Source organism: Coptis chinensis, chromosome 3, assembly GCF_015680905.1.
Source record: "Coptis chinensis isolate HL-2020 chromosome 3, ASM1568090v1, whole genome shotgun sequence".
Lineage (NCBI taxonomy): Eukaryota > Viridiplantae > Streptophyta > Magnoliopsida > Ranunculales > Ranunculaceae > Coptis > Coptis chinensis.
In genome coordinates, this window is record NC_141458.1 from 104,418,550 (window position 1) to 104,442,932 (window position 24,383).

General features: G+C 40.6%; 1 protein-coding gene and 1 long non-coding RNA gene across 3 annotated transcripts in view; both read right to left on the bottom strand.

The window, feature by feature from the left end:
- Positions 1–24,383, bottom strand: part of LOC147512449 (uncharacterized) — an 87,464-nt gene that overhangs the window by 38,113 nt on the left and 24,968 nt on the right. The gene's annotated exons all lie outside the window — the stretch shown is intronic.
- Positions 129–5,753, bottom strand: LOC147512452 (20 kDa chaperonin, chloroplastic-like). 2 transcript variants are annotated; one of them, XM_086595442.1, is made up of 5 exons: positions 5,257–5,753; positions 2,077–2,260; positions 1,840–1,995; positions 1,319–1,396; positions 129–733 (listed from the first exon to the last, which is right to left on the bottom strand). In XM_086595442.1, the coding sequence occupies exons 1-3, from the start codon at positions 5,557–5,559 to the stop codon at positions 1,910–1,912; spliced, it is 573 nt and encodes a 190-aa protein (XP_086451568.1). In that variant the 5' UTR covers positions 5,560–5,753; the 3' UTR covers positions 129–733; positions 1,319–1,396; positions 1,840–1,909. The 2 variants fall into 2 exon arrangements, with proteins under 2 accessions (XP_086451568.1, XP_086451567.1); XM_086595441.1 differs by lacking the exon at positions 5,257–5,753 and adding an exon at positions 2,348–4,465.

The window sequence follows — 24,383 nt, forward strand, 5'->3', positions numbered from 1 at the left end:
CCAAATGTTCAAAAAGGCAAAGGAACGCCTATGTGGTTAGCTAATCATTTGCAAAGGTAAACTCATATGCTTAAAAATGAAGGATCCTGAACGATGATATACTTTTTGCTTCCCATGAAAACACCATAAAGAACAAAGATCCCGGATCTATTTAAAAATGTACTCATTCCAAAACAGTAACCTGGAACCGAGTTAGCAATAAGTCTTGAAAAAATTACACGTTCAACACACTTGTATGGAAACCAAATCTGGATTCCCGATCGAAGATAACAAATAAAACTGTCACTAGACGCCCAAAAAAAACCCCGTCACTGGACTGGTAAAAAAAGCAACGTCGGTTATTCAACCCTGCATCTATGTATCATGTATAAATTCCAGCAAGGTCTTATTAAGTAAATTAGGAATCATATTTTGGGTAAGCTCAAAGTGATGGAACAGCATATAACATTTTGTACATTATTGCTTGAAGCAAATCAAAACAAGTAGTCAATTTGATGTTGGAGAATGGAGATGTTTTCCATTATCAGATATTTATGTGTTTCTACAACTTGTGCGAGTTCCTGGGGCAGATCCTTTGCTTCTGGCATTGTCTCACACAGTAGCACAGAATACATATACATGGGACATGGGAGACAGAAGTTTCACTCAGTAACTATCTACTGTGAAATCCTTTTGTGTTTTTGGTCTTGAAAGAACAAGTGTTTCAAGGTAATTTAGAATACATGCATCTCTCCTGCATCGAACAGACACAATTTATTAAGAAAGACAAATACATAAATGTGACTATGTGAGCAACTTCTTTCACTAGGAAGAGCAATCCAGCACGTATTTTGATGTTCTATGCCACTTTTGGTAGCATAGCAGGTTTACCTTCTGTTATTAAAGTTCAGCCTCAGAGGCGCTTGAGGCTTAAGGCTCAATAAATAAATAAGAAATCGGGTTTGATGAGGGAATTTGGGATTTCTAATTGAATGAGGTGTTTTGATGCTCAAAACAAAACCTAATGTCAAAAAACTATTTAATCTTTAAAAAAGTTAAACAGGGGGCTAAGTGTCAAAAAACTGGAAAACAAAAATGGAAAAAACAATAAAAACATGTGAGGCTTAAGCCCAAGGCACTAAATAAGAGGCTTAGGCGCCTCTTGCGGCTTAAGCCTCGATGCATTTTATTAAACCTTTTATACAGCAATGCCGTAGATACGAAGAAACTGTGCATCATTTAGTAGTAAACTAGTTAGATCCCCATAACCTCACAACGTTCTTTATTAAGAACCAAATTTGCACAGCTATGGACAAAAGGTATGTCAAAGACCACTTACAGTTTCAATGGAAGGCTTATCATTGCTAGCCTCAGTTAAGCACAAGCCACCAGCAGTTTTCTGCTCCGCCTCAGCAACCTAAAACAATGTAATCCAAATAAAAGTGAATATCAAATCTAAACTACTTTAAAATCCACAACCCTCATCTACAATTCCACAAGTGATTTTTTTTTATGTATCTCTAAATCTCTTGGTCATTTTTTGTCTTACAAGATTTTGTTTTGACTATTTTACCCCTGTTTTTTTTAGTAGATTGACGATATTACCCTTTTTTTTTGGACGCATCGATATTACCCTTCTATGCTTTAAGCAAAACACACCACGTGTGTGCATCAATCTAGTTAAAATATAATTTTAATACACGTGTTTAACTTTAATGAAATTGCTTATATAGATGAAAGTATGAAACCTAGGGAACCATAAGAAGCAGTACCTTTTTCTTAAGTTCCACTAGTCATGGACTCTTAGATCATTGGATCAATAACAATAGTTATAATATACATAGGATGAATTCAACCGACCTTGATCAAAACACGGTCATTTATAGGCTTGAGATCATTGACTTCATCAGTCTCAAGAATACCCACAATGTCATCTTCCTTCAATAAAAGATGAGTTGATCCATAAAACTCGAGTTCTGTCCCAGCATATTTTGAGTACACAATTTGCGCTCCAATCTAGACAACAAGGGAAAAAACAATATTAACAACAATACACAAACAAACAGTTCAAAGCATTGGAAAGGGCTATGAAATCACCTTTGACAGTAATTTCCAGCTTGTCCTTCCCGAGAGTCTTACCCTCCCCAACAGCAACGAGCTCACCTCCTTGTGGTTTTGATCGGGCTGTTGAAGGAAGCAAAATACCTCCTACAGTTTTCTCCTCGGTAGACTTGATCTTAACAAGGACTTTGTCCCCCAAGGGATTGAGTGTACTGCACAGCTGAAAAAGCAACGAGGATGAACAATGTAACCGAATGAGAAAGAACTTAAACTCACAGGTTTGCAGGTGAACAAGTCACTGGCTTACTAATCAATCGGTTATTCTGGGATGAAGTCTTTGTAATTAAGTTCGATCTTTGGAATGTGGGAATTGGTGGTCCAGCTTTCTCTTTTTCTGCAGCGTTCTTCTAGAATTGGACAATTACGAATTTCCAGTCGTTGAAGCATGGGGAGATGCTTCAAATCCTCTGGGGTGAAGTCAAGGAATTTACAACTAAAAAATTTCAATGTTTGAATTGCAGTGAGTTGGTTGAAGCCTTGGGGAAGTGACGACTCTTCAGACCAACTGATGGAGAAAGAGTGAAGACATGGGTAGTTGTGACCGGGGGAACCAATTCCACTGATTATTGACTTTGAAAGAATACCTGTATCCTTCCGTAATATCAGCTCCTCAAGGAGGTGAGGAAGGCAAGGTTGCCTCCCGGTCAGTTGTGGACAACTAGATATCTCTAGACTTCTGAGTGCGGGAGAAAACAAGTAGTGCGGCACCACCTTCAAGTTAGGGCAATCCGAGATCTCCAATACCTGAAGACAGGGCATGATGAAACCTTCTTCTTCTTGAGCACTAATAAGAGTAACATTATCATCGTCAGTGTTCCTGCTAATAAGTCCGAAAAGTACAAGGCCCACTCTTTGTAGAATAAGTTCTTCTAGAGATTTTAGCTTTCCGAGACCTGGTGGTAACATTTGCAGCTTCATCAAATTAATAACAATCAATTTGCGAAGTTTTGGAAAAACCTCCACGCCTCTTCGGAACGGCATATGCGACTCCTCACACTCTTCCATATTATAAATCTTAAGCGTATGTAACTTCGGGAACACGACTACTGAATCTTCACCACCGGTAGAAGTACCATCAGTACTTCCCAGTCCATAAAACTCGCATCCAATGCGTTTCACTGAGCCCAGCTTCCATAATTCAAGGTGTTCAAGGTTTTGAAGTCTCCCCAAAGCAGGCAATTCCGAGCATTGAGTGCAGTTTCTCAGTTCCAGTTTCACCAGATTGGGTAAGGCTATATTGTTTGACATCCACGACGGAAATTTATTCCCTTGGTAAAAAAGTATATACAACTTTGCCAAGTTTGTATGCGGCTGGAGACCATTCAAAACACTTTCTTCTCTTCTTGCATCATCATGTCTTTCTTCAGAAAACCGTAAATCCAAGGACCGGAGCTTTTCTTTTTTCTGTAGTACTGCCTCTATTGGGTCCGCCACTTGTCCCAATCCCTCTATTCTTAGTTCTCCTTGTATATGGTCTAGAAGTTTTAACTCTCCAATCTGGCATCCTTTTCCACCGTTAAATTTGACTCTACTTAATGTTCTAAGGCACCTCAATCGCTCCAAACCCCGTGGGAAATAATTCAAGGCAAAAGTTTCTTTCAGTTCGAGATGTCTAAGATTAGGTAATTTCCAAATTCCTTCAGGTAGTTTCCTCAGAGAATAACACTCATTTAGTTTCAACATCTGTAAATTAAATAGATTACATACTGTTTCAGGTAATTTCTTCATCTTTCTGTTATAAGACAAGTTGAGGAGTCTCAAATGTAACAATCTCTCCACCTCATCTGGAAGTTCTTCAAGAGAAGTTTTATGCAAGTTCAATACCCGAAGGCATGTCATCTGACATAATTGTAATTTAAGGTGCTTACTAGAGCCCTTTGCTATATCAAAATGACGCAACTTGATGTTACCGACTTCTCTATCATTCTTCATAAAAATAGAGGATTCACTCTTGGCGAGATGTTGGGCAAAATCATGCACAAGGTCATGCATCTTGCAACCAATGACGTTGCCTTCACTGTCTTTTTTAAAATCTTGGAACAAAGAGCGCATCGCGAGATCATTAAAAAAGTTTGTACCCGTTTTCTCCAGATCTTTTGAGCTATCATAGCTAAGAAAACCTTGCGCCATCCAAAGCTTGACCAATTCATCTTTATCTATTTCCGCATCTTCTTGAAAGATAGCACAATAAGAAAAACATCGCTTCAAATGTGAAGGCAATGCATAATAACTTAATAAAAGAGAAGGTAAAAAACCATGCTCATCTTCTGACATTACTTCCCATATGTCACTTGCCAATACATCTTCCCATTCTAGTACGGATCCTTTAAGGCACATAAGACTTGCGATAATTTTTACCGCTAGAGGGACACCCTTACACTTACAGGCAATTTTTTTCCGATTTCTTCAAACTTTTCGCGGTTGTCTTGTATTTCCCTGAGAGCTATATGTTTAAAGAACGACCAACACTCTTCATCAGACAATTGCCCAAGCCTATGTATATAGGTGGAGGTCATCCTCTTTGCAATGTTCTCATCTCGAGTAGTAATTATTATTCTACTTCCATGTGCACCACCTTTTAGTGAGACCTTCAATTTTCTCCAAATCTCTGGATCATAGGTCCATACGTCATCTAGCACAAGAAGGAACTTCTTTCTTTGTATGGATTCAGACAAACGTTCATGCAGATCTTGCCACGCTACATTACTAGGTACATCACCAGTAGCTTGTTGAATAATGGATTTGGCCACCCTTTCAAGATCAAAAGGCTTCGAGACACAAACCCACATCAACTTTTCAAAGTTTTTCATCACTTGCCTATCTTTGAGGATTACTTGCACAAGTGTCGTCTTGCCGAAACCCGCTGTACCAACTATGGAGATGAGTGGAACATGTGAATTATGATGACTAATCTCACTTAGTAACCTGCTTACTATACAATATATATCGTCAACACGACCATAGATCTCAGAATCATCAACAATAGAGCTCGTTACTGGTCGAGGTTCTTCACGACTTTGCCTTTCGGTGAGATTAAGTAGAGTTATATCTCTGACAGTCCCTAGTCTTTCGTTTATGTCAATCATCTTAATACCAAAATCATTGTGTACATTCACTTTTTAAACAAGAAAATAGAGAAAACAAGCAGGACCAAACCTTCTCACTGAGAGGAGCATAGTCGACATCAAGTAATTGGATCTGTGAGCTGAGAATTTCGGTTTTCCACTCATCCAATACATCGTCAGCAACATAGGAGATGCGTGTGAGTTGTTCTAACCAGACCTTCACTATTCCGCTTTTGATTTGCTTTTCCTCTGCATCCTCAAGCACTCCTAGGATAAGAGAGAGTGTATCAGTGAGTTTTTCGCCTTCTTTACGTACACCTACCAATAGATTCACCTCTGTTTGGAGGATAGAACGCAATTGCTCCAACACACCAGAGATCACTGCATGAGCCATAGTGATAAGTTATCAGGTAATGTATATCACAATCAGAAGAAAAACAACAGAAAGAGAAGACACCCAATTTGTAAATGCAAGGGCAAAGCTGCCTAGGTTCGTTGTTAGCACAATTTTTTTTGGTAACTGTTGTTAGCACAATTTGCAAAATGTAGTCCACACACTTTCTCAGTAACTATATCCCACGACCCAGCCAACACCATTAATTCACATAGGTGGGTCAAGAGATGTTTCTCGAATATGACTTTGTTCACACGCTTAAAAGCATTACAATGACTTTGCAGAGAATAGTTGTATTGCGTGGTAAAGAAATGTCAGACAGTTGGTTTGGACTTTGGAATGTCAATCAGCATTACAATAGATTCAGTAAAATTAAGGAATTGGGCAAGAGATAAACATGATCATTTCCTTGTTAGCCTATAAATGGCTGAACGTTTATTGTTTGCAACTCTATAAATACGTTATTCGTTTTACTGATAACGTGAAACTATAAATACGTGTTTGCAACTCTACGAGCACTCTCTTGCTGCTACTGACTCCTGTTTGATATGTTGGAGAAATTGCATGCTGCAATTCTGTTGAACCACACAGTTGGCACTTTGTAACAGTCTGTTACACCATAATTTCCTAGTAACAAAATTTGAGATTTTTCCTTATCTCATTTCGCTTGCGCTTCAAATTTCTATTTTGGTCCCTACAAATAAAATTTGAGACTTTTAATTTTTGCCATCCCATCTCATTCCTTGCGCTTCAAATTTCCTCATTTTGGTCCTACAAATAAAATTTGAGATTTTTTGTCATTCCATATTTCCATCTAACTTTAACTGATATAAAGGACTCCTACCAGGACATCTAAAAGTAAATTTGTAATTGCATGACAAATTACCTGAATCGTAAAACCAAAAGCTGTGAACTGTGAAAGCTGACAAAACAAGGATGGATCTCAAAACTGATTTTATAGAATTCATTATCTTAATCATTACAAAGGAAGGTTCTCTATTTATATACAATCATTACACACTAACTGAATGAGCAGCTGTCACTTACAACTGTCTTAAGCTTAACAAACTAACTAACTCTTAACTGATTTGCTGACGTGTCTTCAATTGATGATCTGTCTTCAATATGCTTAGTAAAAGCAACCACACGACATAGAAGACCTTGCACAACAACTCCTAGCCGAACACTGACAGTTCGGCTCTTGGCAACCCATGTCTTGGTGGTGCGGGAGTGATATTCAGAGGAAACAATGCAGAGTTGCTGGGAATTCTAGCTCATGGAATGGGGATGACTACAAGCTATGATGTTGAATGCACAGCCATTGTACTGGCAGCTGAAGTGGCTGGAGGCAATAACTGGAAACATCTATGGGTAGAATGTGATTCAAAATCTATGGTCTTGGCCTTCAGAAAAGGCACAATTCCTTGGAAACTGCAAGCTAGGTGGAAGAGAGCTATTCATAAGCTTGACTACTGACACATTTCTCACACATATAGGGAAGCCAATTTCAGAACAGATGTGGCAGCAAAGAAGGGTGCCAACACTCATTATATTCCAAAACACACGTTATGGAGCTATACAAGACCAAGCTTGTAGAGAAAATTTCTGTTTCTCACGGTCGAGGCCTTCGAGCCAGAAGCGACTTCGCTCACTACTCCGATAAGTTAGTGCTAGCGCTCAAAGAAGGCGCGCCCGCGCTCATGGCTTTAATAATTGCGGCCAGAGTAGAGCCAGCGCCCAGTGTTTTTTCGCGGCCCTCGCTACAAGAATCAGCGATTTTTGGTTTTGGTATAAAACAAAATCAGTTTTTTGGAAAACCTAACTTTTCCAAAAACCAAGAAAGAGAGTGATTACAAGAGAACAATTCTTTGTGAGTTGAGTGTTCATTCTTTGTGAGTGAATTGAGAGAGACTTGTAATCGCCATCTCGGGACATCTAGTAAAGCTTGGAACTCGCGATTGTGGATGTAGGCAAATTGCCGAACCACGATATATCTCGTCTTGTGGTTTGTTCTTCTTTTACATTGATTGTTTTATTTCATATGCTTGTTATTTGATATCGAGAAGTGTTGGGATATTGCTTGAGGGTGTTGAAGTCTTGTCTAGTTTGAAGGATCGATCTTTGTGTAGGATTGATCCGCTTTCTTTGTCGGGTAACGTTGTTTCCGCGACCGCTATTATCACAACAATTGGTATCGAGGCGTAGGTATACGACCTAGGATTTTGAGTTTAGTACTAAAATTTGTGTAGACAAGGTGTTCGATTAAATTCGAGGTGAAACCGTTTCTTTTGGGTTATTGTGTGTGTAACTTGAAAGATGGCTCCCAAGATGTCAAACGAGGTTTGAAGTAGAAGTTTAATGGGAAGAATAACTTTGGGATTTGGCAAGTCCAAGTAAAAGGACATCCCTCATCCAACAAGGTTTGCACAAGGCTTTGAAGGGGATTAAATCTAGCGCTACGAGTAGTATGAGTAATGATGATTGGGAAGAGTTCGATCTTGGGCTTGTTCATCAATCCGGCTATGTCTTGCTAATGAGGTCATGTATAGTGTGATGGGAGAAAATACATTTGCGGTATTTGGCTCAAACTAGAGTCTATGTATATGACCAAGAGCATGACGAACAAGATGTACCTTAAGAAGCGTCTTTATCGGTACATGATGGTCGATGGTTCAACGATGCAAGAGCACGTTAGTGAGTTCCGTCGACGTCTAGCGGATTATTTGAATGTTGGTATGAAGATGGATGATGAGGATCAAGCGGCATGTTTAATATTCTCCTTGCGCTAAAAGCTATGAGCATCTAATGACTACATTCATGAACAGAGAAGTCGTCGATCTTGACGAAGTTCAGAGTGCACTTCTTTCTTATGAGTTAATGAAGAAGACACGTGTAGAAAATAGCATTGATGCAAGTCAGGGGCTAGTGGCAAGAGGAAATTAAATTCAACGTAATTATTCAAGTAATGATAATTCTAGGTCCAAGTCAAAGAAGCCTTTAAAACATGTACAGTGCTACAATTGCAATGAAAAAGGACATTATGCAAGTAATTGTCCTCACCCGAAGAAAGAGAACAAGAGATGGTCGAAGAAAGGTAAGGCAAAATTTGAGGCAAATTATGCTTCGTGCTGAAGAGGATGAGTTCACCGCGTGTGTCCACACAAGACTATATGGCCAGAGAGGTGGATTCTTGATTCGGATGTTCCTATCATATGTGCCCGAATAGAAAGTGGTTTACTTCTTATGAGAGCATTGATGGTGGTTCGCTTTTAATGGGTAATGGCGTTGCTCGTAAGGCGGTAGGAATTGGAACTATCTGGTCAAGATGTATGATGGTGTAGTGAGGACTCTAACCGATGTGAGACATGTTCCGAAGCTAAAGAAAAGTCTTATTTCTCTTGGTACCTTGGATTCCAAAGGCCACAAGTTTGTGGCGAAGGTGGAGTCCTAAATATTGTTAACGGCTCTTTAGTTGTTATGAAGGGTCAAAAATATGGAACCTTGTATACTCGGACGGTAGAATACGGTGATAGGCATGATAGCGGTGGGTGCATGTAGTAATGATTCGAGTGCACTAAGATGTGGCATATCGTTTAGGGCATATGAGTGAAGTGCGGTTTGTCCGAGTTGTGCTGGCGAGGGTTCTTGAAGAACTTGAAGAAGCCAAGTATGGGGTTCAATGAGCATTGCGTCTATGGGAAGCGGTCGCGAGTCAAGTTCAAGTCAAGCAAGCACCACGACAATGAGGCATCCTTGATTATGTGCATACGGATGTTTGGGGACCCTCGGGGTGGCTTCAAAGGGAGGTAACCGCTATTATGTCTCATTCATTGATGATCATACTTCGCTATGTGTGGGTGTATATGATGAAATCGAAAAGATGAAGTGTTTGAGACATTTAAGAAGTGGAAGGCAAAGGGTTGAGAATCGCACGATAGGAAGGTAAAGACATTACTACGGCCCGACAATGTAATCGAGTATACCTATGGACCTTTCCAAAGAGTTCAGGCTTGAGGGAATTGCCGCATTAATCGATCGAGGGCACGCCACAGCACGCCAGAATGGAATGGCGAGAGGATGAATAGAACTTTGCTTGAAAGAGCAAGATGTTTATTGTCTAATGCCGCCTAGGCAAAGAGTATTAAGATGCAGTGTCCATGGCGTGTTACATACTGATAAGGTCACCCATTACTATATAGATTGCGGGACACCTTATGAGGTGTGGTCGGTAACCGGTGATTATAGTATCTTGCGAAGTGTTTGGATCGACGACTTACTACCATGTGAGGACGACGAAGCTAGATCCTAGAGCTAAGAAGGCCATATTCTTAGAAGCTCGCAAAATGGGGTAAAGGGATCTGATTGCGGGTGTCTAGAAGCCCACAAGTTCGGGTCGCCAGAGATGTTACTTTTGATGAGACTTCGCGGTTATCTTTCAAGTAAGCGGAAGTAGGCTGGGCGAGAATGGTGAGTCTATAGAAGTTCAAGCTAATGAGCTTGAGTTGTCGATCGTTGAGATGATTGGTTAGATCATGATGAGGTACCAAATCATGGAACACACAAACGGGGAAGAAGAGCAAGAGCATCGGCAGAACTTGTGGTGGGTGACCACAGGCCTTGAGAGACAAGTTAAAGCGGTGCACAAAGTATGGGCAACGCGAAGCCGTGAAACACTTATGGTCGGTGGATTTAGTGGCATATGACGAATATCGAAGATGATGAGCGGATAGCTTCAAAGGAAGCATTAGAGATGCTCATTACAGAGATTGGTTGGTAGCTATGCAAGCAGAGATGGAATCTCTTGATAAAAATCACACATGGGACCTAGTTTTATTGCCAAAGGGCAAAAGGACTATCGGCAGTAAATGGGTGTTCAGAAAGAAAGAGGTCATTCCTGAGTCCCCGACAGTACTGGGTACAAGGCAAGAGTGGTAGCAAAGGGTTTTTCACAGAAGGAAGGAGTTGACTTCAATGAAGGTATTTTCCCCGGTGGTCAAACATACGTCCATTCGTGTGTTATTAAGTTTAGTTGCTCACTTATTTGGGAGTTAGAGCAACTTGATGGAAAACCGCTTTCTTGCATGGGGATTTGGAAGAAAGATCTATATGAGACAAACCTGAAGGGTTTGTCGTTCTTGAAAGAAGATTATGTATGCAAATTGAATCGGTCCATATGACGGGTTAAAGCGATAATCGCCTGTGCAATGGTACAATGCGCTTTGACACATTCATGATGCAACATGAATACACCCGGTAAGTATGATCTGGCGGTCTACTTTAAAAGGCTTCGTGGTAATGACTTCATCTATCTCCCGCTTTATGTGGATGACATGCTTATTGCTTCCAAAAGCATGGTGGAGATAGACAAGTTGAAATCTCAACTTAGCTCTCGAAGTTTGAGATGAAAGACTTAGGTGGAGCCAAGAAGATCTTGGGCATGGAGATTGACAGAGATAGAAAAAAGCGGCGGATAGTTGTATCTCGGAAGAAATACATTGAGAAAGTAATTTTCGATTTGGTATGGAGAATGCAAAGTCGGTTTCTACTCCTTTTAATTTGGGCATTTTAGGCTTTCACCTAAGTTCTCTCCTAGTTGATTGGAGGAACAAAAGCATATGGCTAATGTTCCTTATGCAAGTGCCGCAGTGGGTAGTTTGATGTATGCTATGGTGTGTACTGCTGCATGAGACATTTCCTGAGGCGGTTAGTGTTGGAAAGCGGTATATGGCAAATCACGGGAAAAAGCATTGGGAAGCGATGAAATGGGTACTAAGGTACTTGAAGGGTACTTTGGATGTGGGATTAGTTTATGGTGGAGGCACTTGTTATGTCGGTGGGTTTGTGGATTCCGATTATGCGGTGATCTAGATAGAGACGCTCGACCATCTTTGGTTATGTGTTTATGATGCATGGTGCACCCGGTTAGTTGGAGGTCTATGCTACGCTACGCTTGCTTTCTATCTACTACCGAGGCGAGTATATGGCAAAGGGAGAGGCGTGAAAGAGGCACTATGGCTTCGGAGGTCTTCTAGATGATTTGGGTATCGAAAGCGTAAACGTTGTCGTGCGGTATTGTGATAGTCGAGTGCTATTCATTTGGCGAAGAACCAAGTTCATCATGGTCGGACCAAGCATATTGATGTCCGATATCACTTTATACGGGATGTCGTTGAGGATGGTGATGTAGCACTTTGAGAAAGTAGACACCCATGACAACCCCTGGCGATATCGACGAAAGTTGTCACCGGAGTTAAGTTCCAACACCGTTTGGACTTGCTCCAAATCCTACATGTTTGAAAGAGCCTGTGTGGGCATAGCCGCTTGGGCAAATTGATTTCGCGAAGTCTTCCTTGGGAGGTGTTCCTCTTGGATGTGATCTTCTTTGGATGTGTTCGGCTTGGTTTTATGTGCTAAAACCTCACCGAGGTGGAGAATGTAGAAAAATTTCATTTCTCACGGATTCGGCCGAAGCGCTGGCCAGAGGTGGCGCGACTTCGCCACTCTCGATAAGTTAGCGCCGCTCAAAGAAAGCGCCAGCGCTCATGGTTTTAAATAAGGCCATGGTTTTTTTCGGCCAGAGTAGAAGCGGCGCCCAAGGCTTCAGTGTTTTTGCGGGCCTCATTCAAGAAACGCGATTTTTGGTTTTGGTATAAAACAAAATCGTTTTTTTTGGAAAACCTAACTTTTCCAAAACCAAGAAAGAAAGTGATTACAAGAGAACAATTCTTTGTGAGTTGAGTGTTCATTCTTTGTGAGTGAATTGAGAGAGACTTGTAATCGTTACTCGGGACATCTAGTAAAGCTTGGAACTCGCGGTGTGGATGTAGGCAAATTCGTAGAACCGATATATATATCTCGGTCTTGTGGTTTGTTCTTCTTTTACATTGATTGTTTTATTTCATATGCTTGTTATTTGATATTGAGAAGCGTTGGGATATTGCTTGGAGGGTGTTGAAGTCTTGTCTAGTTTGAAGGATCGATCTTTGTGTAGGATTGATCCGTTTGCTGTGGGTAACGTTGTTTCCGCACTGTTATATTCACAACAAAGCTATATCACAAAACTAGAATGTCCTTACTGAACGTACTATAAATTTAGTTAAGTTTGAAATTGTAAGCTCTAATAGCATATGAAACTTTTACTTCCTGTATATTTTTTCATTCTTTATAAAATCCCTACTTCGTGCAAAAAAATAACACCTAGCGAGTTCTTGAAACTTGAAGTTAAGACTTTGTGGAAATTTGCTTTTTTGTAGCTCATTTCACTCCTTGCCCCGAATAACTCCACCTGGTTCTTTAATTGCTGACCAGCAAGATGAGCTTGCGTAGCCTTATTATGCATTGCGCTCAACACGTCTTCAAAGTTATTCGAATTTTATCCACAACCTACTTTTCATTGTTGAATTACATTCCAAGGTTTTGCACCCTGCACCATACGCGTCAAAGATCCAAGACGAAATCTATCTTCTCACGGCAATGGTTTCTTAAAAGTTCACTAGTTCACTGTTCGATCTCCACTCCACCACAGCTCGAGAATTAACAATAACAGTTAATGCTCATTTTCGTTTTGCAGGTTCGATATATAAAAATGACAACTACTTATGGCGATTCGGTAGGATATTAACATCATTCCACAGGCTTGTAATCAGATTCCATTGGAACTTCTTCACAAAACATTGCAGATACCAATTAATTGAAACCAGGACACACTTGGTAAAATCTATTACAAAATTAACATCCTTCAAAACAAGCTAGGTTAACTTCTTTGAGAACCAATTACTTGTACTACTGCTGATGCCATTTAAACCTTTTTTGAAGTAGTGAGAGATTTGAGGATTGGGTTGGGCTGGATTTTTTTGGAGAAATAAGGAAATGGCTAGAAAACCCTAGAGTGATAAGTGTGTTATCCAATCATAGACATTTCTAGAAAGTTTTTTTTTCTTTATTTTAAGAGGTTTTTAGGTTTTGGTCCTCCTAATAATAGGGTAATTAGGCTTTGGTCCAACAATGATCGATTATTAGGTTTTAGTCCTTTTAACTGTGAATTGACTGTGAGTTGACTTGGTTGACCAACGATGGACGTCTGCCCATCTCACATATTTTGCTATTACCCACAATACCCTTATGAGGTCAATGTTGACCAAGTTGACCATCTCCAATTTTGTAGTTTGACACCAATTCAACGGTATGTGTTGAGACACGTGGTCTATTTTTAACGGGTAAGATCATCTAGATCTTATAGCCTTGAGTAACATGTAATCCAGCAGTAGGAAGAGCGCACTCAAACAAATCCTTGAGCTTTGATGTAGCAGCTGGTGAAAAGTCGCAATGGTCTTGAACAAAATTAAGATAGTCACACCAAAGAGGCACAGACTACACAAGCAACAACACAATCAACACTACAGGTGTAGAAGAAAGCCGTTTGAGGGTATAGAAATAAAAATGCAAGAGTAAAAAGTTACTAGATAATCATGAAAGGCACGGTCGTAAAGTTGTGTGATTGCATGGGTAGAAGAAGAAGAAGAGGTGAGGAGGGAAGCTTCGTCGTGGACCCATTGAAACCAGAGGGAAGGGGATAAAGGGAAGAGCTGAGACGTTGATTCCCTTGCCGCACGGAGTTTATCCAACTCCCCAACTTTCCGAACAACTTTTATGTACTGTCCAACAAATAATAACTAATAACTAGCCACGCTGCCCGTCCTATGACCGGGCTTGTTAATTTTAGGCATGCTAATTTGACTTGTGATGTTTAATATCGAAGCAAGCATTTTTCAGTTAGACAACAATTCGTTACGCAAAGCTAACATGCAGCTCTTGAACTTGAACATATATATACCGAGTCGTTGGTAATTAGATTGTCATGATTCCTAAGACATCTGAAATAAAAAATAACATTTTTCGTTATTAGATTAATGCTCAAAACACAAAACACTTAGGATCCTAAACTGAAACTGAGTGGATAGTTTATGTTCAATGATAAAGTATTGGGCTTAGTCTTATAGAATGATATGTTTCTCAACTTGGCACCGTCAAAATCATTGGTTAAGCGTTGAAACTTGTTCTTAGGTAGGTTCTAATACTAAAATCAATATCCTCAAATAAGTTTTTCTTTTCATCAAACAATACATACTAAACATTACCTTGAATTAGGCCAACCGGTACCTACTCGAGGGATTCTGGTGGTAGTTAAGGATCATATTGCCAATATAGAGCTATCAAACAAACTATGACAGTAAACCACACACGCTTATTAACACTTGGAAGTATTCATCATAATATCCTTTCTTTTTAAGTCAAATAAATGTAAGATATAGCGAGCTCCCACTCGGTCATACAACCCAAACAATGGCAAAAAAGAATAACTCTGAATAACGATTTTCCCTTGTATAGCAAAGAGTGATGCCGGTATAGGCATGGTAGGTATGAGGTGTATTGTTTCGACCCCCACCTACGTGGCAAACGTCCATTGGTAGGAGTCTCCACTTTATTCGTTTAATCGACAGGGCTAAAGCCCAATTTGCAATACCATGGATCAAATGTAGGCCATTAACTCATGTGGTCTAAGGTCGAACCTTAGCCACATGGCTTTGCCACTAATGTACATTGATTTATGTCCGCATTCATTTCTTATCAAAGAGATAATTATCGGTTGAGAGTTATATTCTATCACAATGACTCAAACTACAAGAATACTTGATCTACAAGGACTCTCTACTCTACCTATATAAATACCAAACTATTTTTCATTCCGGAACCACGTTCTTGAGACTTGATCGATAATTTGGGTAACGTAGGCAACCGCAAGGTCTGATCTCATCATTCCCCGATCACCATCATTTTTCTAATTACTTTTATCGTTCTTCGTCTTTTTATCAACACTTGGTGTTTTGATCATATTTGGTCGAAACATAATTGGCGTCTGCTCATGGTTCTTATACTACACCCTCGATCACGTTCTGCGAAAGTTACGCGATACCGAAGAGCTCGAAAGGTCCGATGTGATTATCGACGATCATCATGAACATGATGGTCAAGGACAACTTGGTACCGACAAAGATAATACCTTCAAATCCGCCGTTCCACCAATGCGCCAAATTATTCAAATGGAGGTTATTGCTTCCCGACGATTCTCCAAAGATTCGATGCGGATAATGTAAGTCATATGTCTCGAGAAGCACTTCTTCAAAAGTTAAAGACGTCCGCGAAGCAGAATAATTACTACAGCGCCATCTTAAACGACAGCTCCACTTGTAGATGATGTCAGATCTGTCACACCACAACGCCACACACGCCAAACGACATAATAGTGTGTGGGATCGTTTAAGTGGTGAGGATGAGATTCGCAATATTCGCGAACAGCCATCAACAAGTTAAGAGTAATGGGCTTACGACGAATTCCCGACCTCCACCGAGAAATCTCCACCCACTTGGTCACGTTATACTTGAAAAGCGCCGCCGCTCTAAAGTCAAATATCGTCCTAATTTGTAACGGTTAACGGGATCAATTTCGTGGAAGGTTTTCATGACGGAGACTATTGAAGATGAACCATTATGTTTCACTAACCAAGATCTAATGGCGTGCATGTTCCTCATTATGATCTTTGTCGTGATAGCTGCAGATATATATCGGCTTGTATGCGTGTACAACGATAATGATCGATTAATCGGTAGTTCGGCTAGTGTCATGTTTTCGCGGTGTTATCGCGGTATTCCTTTTATTGATAACTTGGTCACCCCCGAAAATCGCCTATCGTTGGTTTTGATGGTACCGCTACTCATTCGCGTTGAAAGGTGTCTCTCCGGTCACTCTTATGCGAGTATGAAGTCAATATTGATTTCTTATTGATGGATTGTAAATCCCCTTACAATGTCATCCTTGGTAGAGATTGGATTCATTATATGGAAAGCCGCATGCCGTCAACATATCATCAAGCCATCAAGTTCTCATTCAATAAAAAGTATGTAAGGTCTTGCAATGATCAACTGGCATCTCTAATTTGCCACGACAATGTTCTCGATGATTATAAGAAGTCCGAAGTTGTTGGATCTAACTATTCCGAGTTCCAACGCCATCAAATAGCAATTATAAAGATCCAGGGACCTTGGTTTACTCGCCAATAGAAATGTTGAAGGACCCCGACGATCGATCCACTTTTAGAAGTTCAAATTGGCCAACTCCACGAAGAGACTACTTTTATTTCGAACTTCCGAACTTCCGGAGAAGAGGAGAGACAAGAGCTTATTTTGTTATTAGCGGAAGAATAATCATGTGTTTGCTTGGCTTAATAGAGCAAATAGTATAGATCCTTCCGGTGGCTTGTCATAAACTTCGACATTGATCCTAATGCAAAACCGGTTCGACAAAAAGCCCCGAAGGATGGCCCCCCGATAGAAAGATGAAAGTGAAAGACGAAATCGACCGCCTCTTGTAACGTTAACTTTATAAGGCCGTGACTTATCCAACATGGATGTCAAATGTTGTCGCAGATGCCTAAAAAGAACAGTAAATTACGTGTTTGTATCGATTTCACAAATCTCAATAAGGCTTGTCCGGTTCATCCATATCCATTGCCCTGAGATATAAAAAAATGGTCGATGCAACATCCGGTTTTCAGCGTTTGTTTTTTGGATGCTTATTCGGTTATCATCGATTCCGTTATTCATTGAGGACCAAGAGTTCATCAGATTCATTACAGACCAAGGCATTTACTGTTACCAGGTAATGCCTTTCGGTCTGAAAAACGCTGGAGCCACATATCAAAAGCTAGTCAACACTATTTTTTCTGACCTACTTGGAAAGACAGTCGAAGCATACATCGATGACATGGTTGTCAAATCTACAAAAGCACCTGATCATCTTACTGATTTGCAAGCTGTTTTCGACAGACTCTCCAATGTCAACATGCGTTTGAATCCGGCTAAGTGTTCTTTCGGTTTATCATCTGGTAAATTCTTAGGATACATGATGACTAGACGCGGAATTGAAGCAAATCCGGATCAGATTCGAGCTGTCCTTGAAATGCCTTCTCCGACGTCAAAGAAAGAAATTCAACGACTTTACGGACGCTTTGGCTGCCCTAAATCGCTTTTATCTCAGATTCGATCGATGCGTCTTTTTTCCAAACATTGAAAGACGATCAATTTGGACGAGGGAGGATGAAGTTGCATTTCGTCATTTGAAAGCATACTTAGTCCAACCTCCAGTTCTTGCCCGTCCAAAGAACGGGCAGCTTATAGGTTCAGCGTATTTTTACCCGATCATGCCGTAGTAAGCCGCCGTCTTATTTGTCAACGGTGGCGATGGGCGCCCTATATTCTTTGTTAGCAAGACTCTTTCAACCGCTGAAACAAGATATTCTCGAGTGGAGAAAATTGCATTGGCTTTGGTTCATGCCGCCCCGACGCCTTAAACCTTATTTCCGGGACGAAGTCGTCAAAGTTTATCTGAATATCCATCGCGAAAGTTTTTTTCGTAATGCTCGGGGAATCAAGTCGCCGCCAGAATGGGGAAAGTTACCTTTAGCGCTTTTATAGCATTGTGTTTGAAACTCGCGACGGTGAGAAAGGACAAGCTTTGGCTTCGCTTAATGGCTGATTTTCCAATTGAGGATATTCTTATGTCCGACGGCGTTATTAGGCGATTAAGAGAATGTCGCCGACAACACGCCATTACCTCTCGGGGATGATGATTTGCCAAACTTATCGGATGTATCTGGCGATTGTTGGATTGTTTTATAATCGATGGTTCGCGATAATAAATATGGCTCTCGTATTGGTGTGTAATCTTGCAACCGAATGGAGAAAAAATTGAGAAGTCGTCGCGTTTGGGTTTGACGCTTCAAATAATGAGGCCGAAGAAATTTGTCATTTGCGCTTCATAAGACTTGCGCGCTTCACTTGGGGGGCGACTAAGCTACAATTATTCACGATTCTAAGTTAGTCGCTAGCCGGTTTGGTGGATCATTATCATTTCGTGGACGATAGAATGGCGGCTTATGTGGACTTAATTCATCGGATTGCTCGAAATTTTGATTCTATCAAGATTGCGGCGTCAGCGTCATGACGCGGCGACATCGCGGATCTCTTGCTTATTTATCCGCGGCGTTTAAGTCGGATAAGCCTCGCCGGATAACCATTGAATTTCAAAAGGAACCGAAAGTATCGATCGTCCATCGAGGATGTCGCGATATGTACATCACTTTCGAAGTTGTTTTTTTCATCAAGACATTTTTCGAGGAATCACGTTATGCCAATTTGATATCTCCCCGTGGCCGACTTTCGGAAGCATGGCGTGATCTTGATAATCAAGTTGTCATTGCAGAGAAAAACGCTTTGATCCACAACTTATGCTATCGGATGACCACAATGATCCATTAATGATATTGTCTCACCGTTTCATACCGACGACGATCATGAAGCTGACAATGCTCCAGAGGTTCCTGATATAGAGCTAAGTTTTCCACTTACACCTTGTGACGAAGATGATTGGCGTCTTCCTTATATCACATATTTACATGATCATATCTTGCCTCCCGATCATAAAGTGGGTGATCGTGTAAAACGCGATGCTTGGAAATATTGTCTCATATCGACTTGAACGGTCCATTGTAACTTTATCGCGAAAGGCACAAGTCTTAACCCTATGCCGTTGTCTCGCCAGAGCTGAAGGTTTGCTCGTCCTGGCGGAAATTCATTCAGGCCTATGTGGGAACCACTCCCGGGGGCGAAGTCTCGCTCATAGAGCAATGACACAAGGATACTGGTGGCCGTACATGCAAAAGGATGCTAAGCGTTTGTCTGAGAAGTGTGTTCCTTGTCAGAAATATGCTAACATGGGAAATCTTCCAGCAACGGAACTTCATCCAATTTTGAGCCCTTGGCCGTTTTGCAAAGTGGGGTCTTGACATCGTCGGTCCTCTTCGAAAAGCTCCGGCGGTGTTCGTTTCTTACTCGCCGCGAATCGATTATTTTACCAAATTGGCCGAAGCTATGCCCTTAGCCCGGATCCATGCTTCCGATGTTAAAAATTCTTATGGCGAGACATTGTTTGTCGTTTCGGTATTCCAACATCATTGACTTCCGACAATGGCAAACAATTTGATGCCGAAGAAATTCGACAGTTTTGTTCTGACTTGAAGATTAGTCACAATTTCTCGGCACCATACCATCCTCAAGCTAATGGACAAATTTGGGCTACTAACAAATCCATTCTTGCAATGCTCAAGCGGCGACTTAATTGAGGGGCCAAAGGAAATTGGGTTAAGGAACTTCCCGCGGTTATGTGGGCTTATCGAACCACACCTAAGCATTCAAGCTGGATTTTCTCCGTTTAATCTTGCTTACGATGCGGAAGGCGGTCTTGCTCTACAGAGTTGATGACACCAACCACACGAACTTCTAACGTGGAATTGGAGTCGAATGATCAAGCACTTGCTCAAGCCAAAGCCTTGATAGATGAGACAAGAGATGTTGGTCTTCAACAGCTTAATTAATTATCGCCGATATGAAACGAAAATATGATAAGAAAGTTCGACTTAAAGTATTTGAGAAAGATGATCGGGTACTCTGTCGAAAGACGAGGTTGATAGATTCGGTAAATTTGGAGAAAACCGGATGTGTCCATACATCATAGATCGCCCCGCCACCAAAGGATCTTATTTTCTCCGAGATTTAGATGGGAATGTTCTCGATAAGCCGTGGAACGCGTTTCATCCGCGCAGCAAGTTCTATAAGTAGATTTTAGTTGTGTTTTCCGTTATCCCGGAGAAATAAAATAAATACAATATTTAGTTTGTTACCGATTCGTGCATGTATTTTCCGTTGTTATCTTTGCATTTTTAAGACTTCGGTAATCAATAAAGAAGCGCTTATTTCACCGCCCAATGGTATGATTTTGGTTTTAGCGAACCTTATAATCGCTATTTATTAAAATCTGGCGAAATTACCACGTTTAATTTCGTCGGGTCTAAGTTGAACGCTTTTACGCTCGCTTAGTCGTTACTATCTCTACAACAAAATCGCGGCGAAATTAACACGCGTTTAATTTTTCATCGGTCTAAGTCGAACGCTTTTACGCCGCTTTTAGTTCATTACTATCTACAACAAAAAATCGGGCGAAATTAACACGTTTTATTTCACGGGTCTAAGTCGAACGCTTTACGCCGCATTTCGTTAGTCGTTATTATCGCTATAACAAAATCGGGCGAAATTACCACGCGTTTAATTTCGTCGGTCTAAGTCGAACGCTTTTACGCCGCTTTAGTCGTTACTATCTCTACAACAAAATCCGCGAAATTAACACGTTTAATTTGGATACCTAAGTCGAACGCTTTTACAGTTTCGCCAGCCGTTACTATCGCTACAACAAAATCGGGCGAAATTACCACGTTTAATTTCACGGGCCTAAGTTGAACGCTTTTACGCCGGTTTTTTAGTTCATTACTATCGCTACAACAAAATCCGACGGTTACCACGCGTTTAATTTCGCCTAAGTTGAACGCTTTTACCGCTTTTAGTTCATTACTATCGCTACACCAAAATCCGGACGGTTACCGCGATTTAGCTTTGTCGGCCTAAGTTTGAACGCTTTTACGCTTTTAGTTAAGTTACTATCGCTACGATAAACCAATTTAAATTACCACGTTTAATTTAGATGGGTCTTGAACGCTTTACGCCGCTTAGTCATGATTATCGCCACGACAAAATCAATTTAACTTACCACATTTACTTTCGTCCGCCGCCTAAATTGAACGATTTTACGCCGCTTAGTCGGTACTTTCGCTTATGTCAAAATTAGCATTGGGGGCGTTTCATTCTATTTCGTGTCATCTATATAATTCAACAACATTGTCGGTTTTCCATAGGTATGTTAGTTGACATCACACGATATTCAATAGCCAACACATACTTTATTTTCATAAAAATAATTTTTAGCTCTACGGTATTACATACCGCAATCACATGTTCATTGGTTTGGGAAAATCCAATGGTTTCTTCCCAACTTTTCGCGATATACAACTCGCACAAAACTTTGTAATTCATCTTCTCACGTTCTAGTTCATCTCCGTTTCTATTAAAAGTCTCGTCGGTTGTCTTACTTGACGATTCACAAGGTGTGCCATTTGCACATGATCTTGGCGAGCCGCCGTTTAAATCTGTCATTCGCTTTGTTATTTTTCTCAACCTCTTTTGCGACGTTTAAGTTCCTCGATCTTTGGTCGCCACGAAAGTGACTTCAATTCTATCACATCTGCTTTTAAGTGTTTTGTGTTCCTCCGTTATCTCACAGGCTTTCCCAAATTCTTCAGACGCCATCTCCTCCTCGCTTCTTCCGTCATTTCGGTTAAGTTTTTGTTTTCGTTTTTCTAACTCTTTGATGGTTCCGCTTTTAACGCTTTGTTTGCCTCTTCCAATTTTTGGTTGAGTATCTTCACTTTCTTTATTTCTTCTAAGGCATTGACTTCATTCGAATCGATATTTTTTTCACGACTTTTCATGAATTTCTTTGGTCCATTATTACCGCCGCTTTTAACTCGCGAAAAAAAATATATATATATATATATCTGAGTTCATCATTTTTCTGACTTAAACACAAGTTTGCAATAACTGATAAAAATAATACTATCATACCTGGTTTATACTATCGAAGATCATTGACATTGCTCTGTCATATTCTCCGATGTTCTCCGTATTCTGGTCACATTTTTGATATTTTTTGAGCCCTTCCATTGGCGTAATCCCGGGCGACTCCTTCACTTCGTCTTCCGGACTTGAACATCTCTGCTTCAACTACCAATTTCATCGGATTAGTGTTGGACACTCATTTCTTTACCGTCCTAACGCAATTATAAAAATCAACGATCAACTTACCATTAACGATTCTCGTGGTTTTCCTCCATCGTGAAGTATTACCCTCGACGCCACTTGCCGCTGGTTGTTGGATTCGTTGCTCCGCATTTTGCTTTGCCGTTTATTTTCTTTCACCGACTTTGTGTTCATTGCACTATCTTTTGTCCGTTATCACCGTTTCATTCTTTTCCTATATACCAAACCGTAGCGAGATATTACATTTCACCACACTTTTACATATCTATGTTTTCTACTGGTTGCATACCTTTTCCTCTTGGTGTTCCGTGATGTATTATATTTCGTCCGGGATGTTTGGTGCATTGTAGTCTCGCCCCTCGAGGCATCATACATCTGCACCGTTGGTTGTCTCTCTTGGTCTCCTCGTAGCCCGTTTTCTTGTGACACATCTTCTTTTGTACAATTCACTTTTTGCTTGGCAAACTCAAAGACTAATTTCGCCCGTGTTAACTCCGTTCCATCTTCTTTTTTCACTATCACCGCCGCTGCCGAATATTGCATTTTTTCAGACTCTTATTCTTCTTTGCCATTTCGCCAGGTCTCCTTTGGACCTATCCGCCGTTGTTCGATACCCCCATAATTTCGAAATCGACGATATCATCAAAGTAGCTCGATCTACCAATCTTTCATCGAGCATTCATGAAAGAAGAACCAAGATTGCTCTCCACTTCCTTGTCCAATTCAATGTCCGTAGCATACTCGCGTTTTCGTTAGACACAAAATAACTCGTGTTAGTCAACAAAGTTTACTCGTGAGTATAGTTTTCAATACTTATGTTTTGGCTTACCTCAAATTTGTTCTAAGACTTTAAACTCTCGTCGGATTCCACTTCCCTCGCAAGCGGTACAGAAATCTATCCCATCCGGTGTATACTTTTGGAAACCCTTTAAAACTTCTATTTGAATCCTTGAATTCAATTTCAAATTTTATGTACCCTTTCGTCAGTATGGCTTTCGGTCGTATCAACGCGAAGATTTCTTGAGCCCGAACCTTCTGTTAAATTCATTTTGTAAACGGTGCGCTCGTAAAGATTAGCCTTAACGATATTGGCGGTTGTCCCGGTGCAATTTGCCACCACTCCAGTAATTGCGCTATTTCTTTGCTCAACGGAATTGCGTTCCTGCAATTTAATTGTGTGTAAGCCATTACTACTTCATCTTCTTCGACTTTCGTTTCAAACTCGTACACTTCATCCATCTCAAATTTCTCGAGTCCTAGTATTTTCGTATTTCCTTTTACCATCGACGCGTTTCGGATGGTCGCTTATATCATCACCTTCTTTCCACCCTCACCAAGTCTGCGTTAGTCATCGAAGTTTTTCTTTCGATTATATTTCATCCGTATATTACGGTAGTTTCTACCTGAAAAAAGCACATAACATCGGGTCGGGTTAGGTCGAGAAAATCGGGTCGAAAAGCTCGAAACCGCCCAACAAAACAAAATAGAACCTGGTCCCAAAACTTAATTAAATTGGGCCCAAACAAAACATTTAAATTACGACCCACACAACTTAAAATAGAATCGGGCCCAAACCCAACCGACCCACTTATTCTTGACCCAAGCCCAAGCCCAAGTTCGATTTATTCTTGTTCATCTTCTAGCTCCATCGCCCACTAACAATCCGCCACCACTACAGCCACCACCGCCACCTTTACACAAAAAGAACCCGGCCGGGTTTGGTTCTCTCAGAAAACCCTATCCACCGATACCCTCAAAACGCCGATTTTGTTATACCGACAAAATCGAGGTCGACGCCATTAATGGCTCCTCCGAGCTTCAACGGTTTAAGAAAAAAAAAAAAAAAAACACTTGGCGTCTTCTTCCTCATTCTTTTTCAGTCCGGAGGTTCCACATAATTCAAAACGGTAAGAAATTACAATGGGCAATAACCATATGAACTTCACCGAATCTCGAGATTGGGATTTTAAATAGTGCAAGAAAGGATGAACTTCCTTAAGCCG

Coding starts and splice junctions, on each gene's coding strand:
- LOC147512452 (XM_086595441.1), bottom strand. CDS start 4,437: ATGTGCCTTAAAGGATCCGTACTAGAATGGGAAGATGTATTGGCAAGT.